This window comes from Gaeumannomyces tritici (genome assembly GCF_000145635.1).
Source record: "Gaeumannomyces tritici R3-111a-1 unplaced genomic scaffold supercont2.5, whole genome shotgun sequence".
In the NCBI taxonomy this organism is placed as follows: domain Eukaryota; kingdom Fungi; phylum Ascomycota; class Sordariomycetes; order Magnaporthales; family Magnaporthaceae; genus Gaeumannomyces; species Gaeumannomyces tritici.
Genome location: NW_008804549.1, coordinates 2,061,984 through 2,066,760, shown reverse-complemented (window position 1 = coordinate 2,066,760; position 4,777 = coordinate 2,061,984). Strand labels below are relative to the sequence as shown.

The 4,777-nt window shown below is 54.6% G+C and overlaps 2 protein-coding genes across 2 annotated transcripts; both read right to left on the bottom strand.

The window, feature by feature from the left end:
• Positions 1-92: 92 nt before the first annotated feature.
• On the bottom strand, positions 93-1,245 carry GGTG_09683 (hypothetical protein). Its single transcript, XM_009227538.1, has 2 exons — positions 874-1,245; positions 93-796 (listed from the first exon to the last, which is right to left on the bottom strand). The coding sequence occupies exon 2, from the start codon at positions 696-698 to the stop codon at positions 351-353; it is 348 nt and encodes a 115-aa protein (XP_009225802.1). The 5' UTR covers positions 699-796; positions 874-1,245; the 3' UTR covers positions 93-350.
• A 489-nt stretch (positions 1,246-1,734) lies between these two features.
• Positions 1,735-4,754, bottom strand: GGTG_09682 (exocyst complex component protein). The gene is made up of 2 exons (XM_009227537.1): positions 4,494-4,754; positions 1,735-4,411 (listed from the first exon to the last, which is right to left on the bottom strand). Exons 1-2 carry the CDS (start codon positions 4,690-4,692, stop codon positions 2,058-2,060), a joined length of 2,553 nt encoding a protein of 850 aa, XP_009225801.1. The 5' UTR covers positions 4,693-4,754; the 3' UTR covers positions 1,735-2,057.
• Between the last annotated feature and the right edge of the window lie 23 nt (positions 4,755-4,777).

The window sequence follows — 4,777 nt, the reverse complement described above, 5'->3', positions numbered from 1 at the left end:
GATGGATGAACCCCCAGGGCCAAGTGTCCAGCCCTCGGTCTGGTCTTCTGCTGCTTACGTGGGTGACGACAAAACAATGCCTCACTTCCAGACGAGGCGCAATGTTGAGGAACTGTGAACAGGAAATAGTAAAGAAGAAGAGAATTGGCGGCAGGATCGATGTCAAGCTTCCCCAGCATGCCCAGGCAGGTTGCGTCGTCGGCTTTCAAAAACGTGTTAACTTCCAATGGTTGGAAGCGTCGCCCCGCAATACTGGATTGCGCCTGTGTGTTGTTTGGCTGCACATGGCCAGGCCCAGTGCGGAAATGCGGCTCTTGGCCCGCAGGCGTAGATTGAACTGAACCCCCACCCTAACTCCATTGAACTCCGGAGCGCCTGGCCAGGCACACCAGGCCCCAACAAACAAACAGCTCCACACAGTGTGCAATAGGTGAGAGGTTGTGCCCTGCCACCCGGTGCGTCTGCCTGCGCTGTCCTCTTCCAAAACCAAACACCGGATCCATGACCTTCCAACGTGATCCACAACGGCTGTCGGCATTAACACCGAAATCTCTGGGCTTGCGGTGCTCGGCCCGTCTTTCTGACTGGCCGGGTTTTGTCTCTATCGGGTAGGGCCAGCCGGAGAGCGAGAAGGTCAGAGCGCGAATCGCCCTCGAGCGTGCCCAAGTCACACCAGCCCTTGGGGCTCGCACCGCCATTATGTAATGTCGTTTCCCTTTCTGTGCCCTCTTGAATCCCGTTGCTGGCCCGTAGGTTTTTCATTTCAAGAGCCGCTCTCTTCCTTTCAGATATTCTTCTATGGGTTACAAAGACCCGTATTAGTAGGAGCCACCTAGAAGATGCCTTGTCCATTCCATTCCTGATCCGACAAACTCTGGGGAAAGTATAGGCGACTTCGAGTCGCTAAATGGCCACCAGTCTCGAGTAAGGCTGCCGCCCTTGCCACAAGTGTTCTGGTTTCACGCAACCCCTGCGCCATCAATGTGGGGGGATTCTGCCTTGTGCTTTGCAGCTGAGAATGCTGACACAAAAGCGCCATCTTACGGGTCTCGATGAATTCGTTTCGCCCCTACGCTTGGGGTGTATTGCCTCGCAAGTTTCTCGGGTCTTTCTATCCCGTTGTATTTCGTATGTTTCTTACGTGTGACTGATGGTTCCTTCTCATATGGCTCTTATATCGGTGCCAAAACTCGAAGATTTCGGCAGCTACAGATCATTTAAATCCGATAAATTTGGGGGAATGCGGAGAAAGTGGGCCGTTCCGTCCAGGGCTTGAGGCTAGTAGATTCCGCGTGTTGCGCAGAGAGAATGATTGTACCCCTGACTGGACCCTGAGCACACAAGATGATGCGTCAGTCCATCGTTGTCAATTTGCCGGGAGCAAATTCGACAACTGCCGCGTGCACTGCGAGCAAAAACAGCCCCTTTTACCAATCAATCAATCGCTCTTTGTTCCTCAGACTATGATTGATACTGGTTCGGTGTTGCCGAATCGGCTGTACCAATCAATTGCCAGCTCGCGGTGCCGATGACAGATCCGGTGACATCATTGCCTACAGAACGCGCCAACCCAGCCTCGTGCCTCACAACATTGCCATCTCGGTCGCACGGAAAAGGAGCAAGCAATTGGACAATCCCATATCCAGGACAGCTCGCCAGATACCGCCATTTGTCCGGCTCAGTGCTTGCATACTCGTGCTGGCAGCTGAGCCGAATGGAAGTCAGTCAAGTTAGCTTGGGGTTTCATGTATGGATTGAGATTATTCCACCAATAAACCAATACATTCACTCAAGGCTGTCTCGCAGACGTAAGACAGGCTTGGGAGTTGGGTACCCTTGGTGTTGCATGGTATCATTTCGATTACGCAGCATATCTCCCATCCGCGATCGCCATTCGATCCCATTTGAAGCCAACAACTCCCAAGACGCCTGTGTACGAACAAGGGAAGTACCGCTGGCCTTGGCATGTATATAAAGGGGGGTTGGCAGATTCGGGCCCCATACATCGCAAACGAAAACAGGATACTCTTGCCACATGGAAATAAAATGTTCTTTCGTCACAGCCCCGCAAGCACGCTCTGGATGCCAGCACTGCTTGCGTCGTCTCTCCGCTGTACGTAGGCCTTGAAATCCGCCTTGAGCAGCTTTTTCCCTTGACCCCCAGGACCCGAGCCCAGACCTCTCGATTTCTCCTTGAGAGCCTCGGGCCCGATGATGAAAAGGTAGCCAACTTCCGTCAGAACTTCGACGATATTCACCACTTCCTTGGTCAGCGGCCAAGCCTTGAGCGTCGACACATACTTGGATATGTCCTTGGTCACCATCAAACCGCCCGTCGCATTGACAGAGAACTTTTTGAAATGGTCAAACAGGAGCTTTTGTATCGACAGCGCAAGCTCGCTGCTGAAGATCTCCAGGTTGTGTCCGTCCACGCCGTTCTTTGAAAGCGACGCGACCTTGTCTAGAAAGGTGCATATCCCAAGGCAGGTGGGCGACTGGAGCGAGTCTATGATGCCTTCGTCCTTTGGGCGGAAGTCCGTCTTCTTCTGGTTCGCCAGTAACTTGTTGACCCAGTTGACCACCACGTCCATGGTACTCTTCATGATTGCATTGGTCTTCTTCTCGATCGACTCGACCCCGGACCTGGCGTGCGTCTCCATGCCCCGGCGCACCGTGGTGTTGGATTCAGCAAGCCTGATTAAGACGGTGTTGATGAAGCGGTTCATTATGTTGGTGATAAAAACGGCCGGCCGTATCTTGGGCAGATATGACAGGTCGGGCTCGGTCCTGTTGGTTTCCTGCGACGTCGCCTGATCGAGGGCGGCATCGAGGGCTGTCTCCACGTACATGTGCCCCATGGTAGCCAACAGGAGGTTGAGAAGGATGTTGACATCCTTTGGCGTCTCGGCGGCTGTCCCCATCTCCAGAGTCCTCCGCACGCTTTCTGCAAGCCACGTCATCATCCTCTTTGCGTTGGCGATGCTGAGAACACCGTCCTCCTCCGACACCTCAATTTCGTTCTTCTTGTCGTCGTCCTGTATTCCGGCAACCCGAAGCATCATGGCCTTCTGCGTTGGCGTCAACTCGGACGAGTCAAGTTTCTCCATGTATGCGTCTTTGGCGGATTGGAGCAGCTGGTTGCCTTGCTGGGCGATGGCGGCCATGAAACCGCTCGGCGCCTTCTTCCTCCTTGAGTGATAAACGGTGAATTTGAAGAGAAGGGAGCTGTTCAACTCCTCCAGGCTCCTCTTTTCCCGATCGATATACGAATTGCCCACAAGGTATGGGACGAACAGCTCCTCTAGCTGCTGGTCCAATGCCTGTGCGACGGGAGCCGTGCACGGCTCGGGATGTTCAGTCAGTCCATGGGTTTTGAGATCTTCCACAAGCACATTGATGTAGTTGCGCGATGCGTGCAGCGAGCGCAAGAAGGCCAACGAGGAGACGGTGCTGGCTTTGTCCAGCACCATTTCAAGTCGCTGCTGGATGGACTGTTGAAACACGCGCTGAATGAACTTGATCAAGACGGTTTCGTAGTATGGGAAGGCCCGCTTGATAATGAAAGACTCCTCCAACATGACGAGCTTCACCTCGTCGACGAGAGACTGCAGGCTCGATTCCACGCCAGGGGGCTCCGAATCCGGATCTGCAAGCAAGTCCCACATCTCGCTGTCGACTGTCACCTCGTCGGTGATCAGCTGATCTCTGTTGATGAAGAATTGGTGCTGGTTGACGAAGACGGCGATGACACTCGCACCGCCGTTGAAGTCGTGTAGTACCCTGGCGCACTCCATCATGTTCTCAAAGTTTTGCCGGCGGTAGCTGTTGTTGAACTGCGCCAGGAGATCTTGCTCCAACGTCTCTGAGAACTTCTCCAGCACTTCTCTGGTGTTGAACTTCCGACTGTTCCCGGCCACCCCGTTGGTGACGCCATTGCCGCGGAACCCATTCGTCTGCCCCCAGGAGGTCGGATCCAGCCTCTGGCTGATGCGCATCAGCTGACGGGCAATGACGGCACATCGTACCTTGTTCTCGGCGCCGCCTTGCCTCTGGATATCTTGCAACGAAGTAAGTTCGCCCGTTTCGGTGACTTCCAGCCAGCACTGGATAAGGAAGTTGGCGTCCTGCGCCCGCCTCCTCTTCCTATCCAGCTCCTCGAGCTTCTCGCCGATCTGAACGGCAATATTGCCGCCGCCATCGGACCTGCTCGTCCTCTCAGAGCCATTGATGGAATTTGGGTTGTTGAGGGAGAGATCGAGGGCTTCGAATTGGGTCATGGACTGGTCCAGCTTGCGGCCCAGGGTGTCGAGAGTCTGGTCGTGCTGGATCTCGGCTCGTCTTACTTGCGACAGGATCTCGGATTCTTTCGCCTGCAGCTCCTCCGACAGAGAGCTCAGCTGGGATAATGAGTCTGCGAGCAGATGTAACAGTTAATTACATGTGCTTTGTCCCCAATAGGGGCACGACCCGTCAAATTTCCAGCGGGGACGCACTCTCAAAAGTCCTGATTAGGGGCTTCGGGTCAAATGGTTGGTGGGCAGGCCCGGATCGGCGGTTGGCAGGGACGGCATTTTCGGCGAGGCCATCGACAAAGTCGCGGACGATAAAGTCCTTGCTCGAGAAGTCCTCAAGGCTGAAGCTAGGGCCCGTGGGGAAGAGAGCCTTGGAGCCCGAGGACGAAGCCCGCTCCATTTGGAACCTCAACCTCAGCTCCGACTACCGACGTCCATAGAAAGGCAGCACCTATGTCTCACCAAGAAGATGGTGGTTAAGGGCG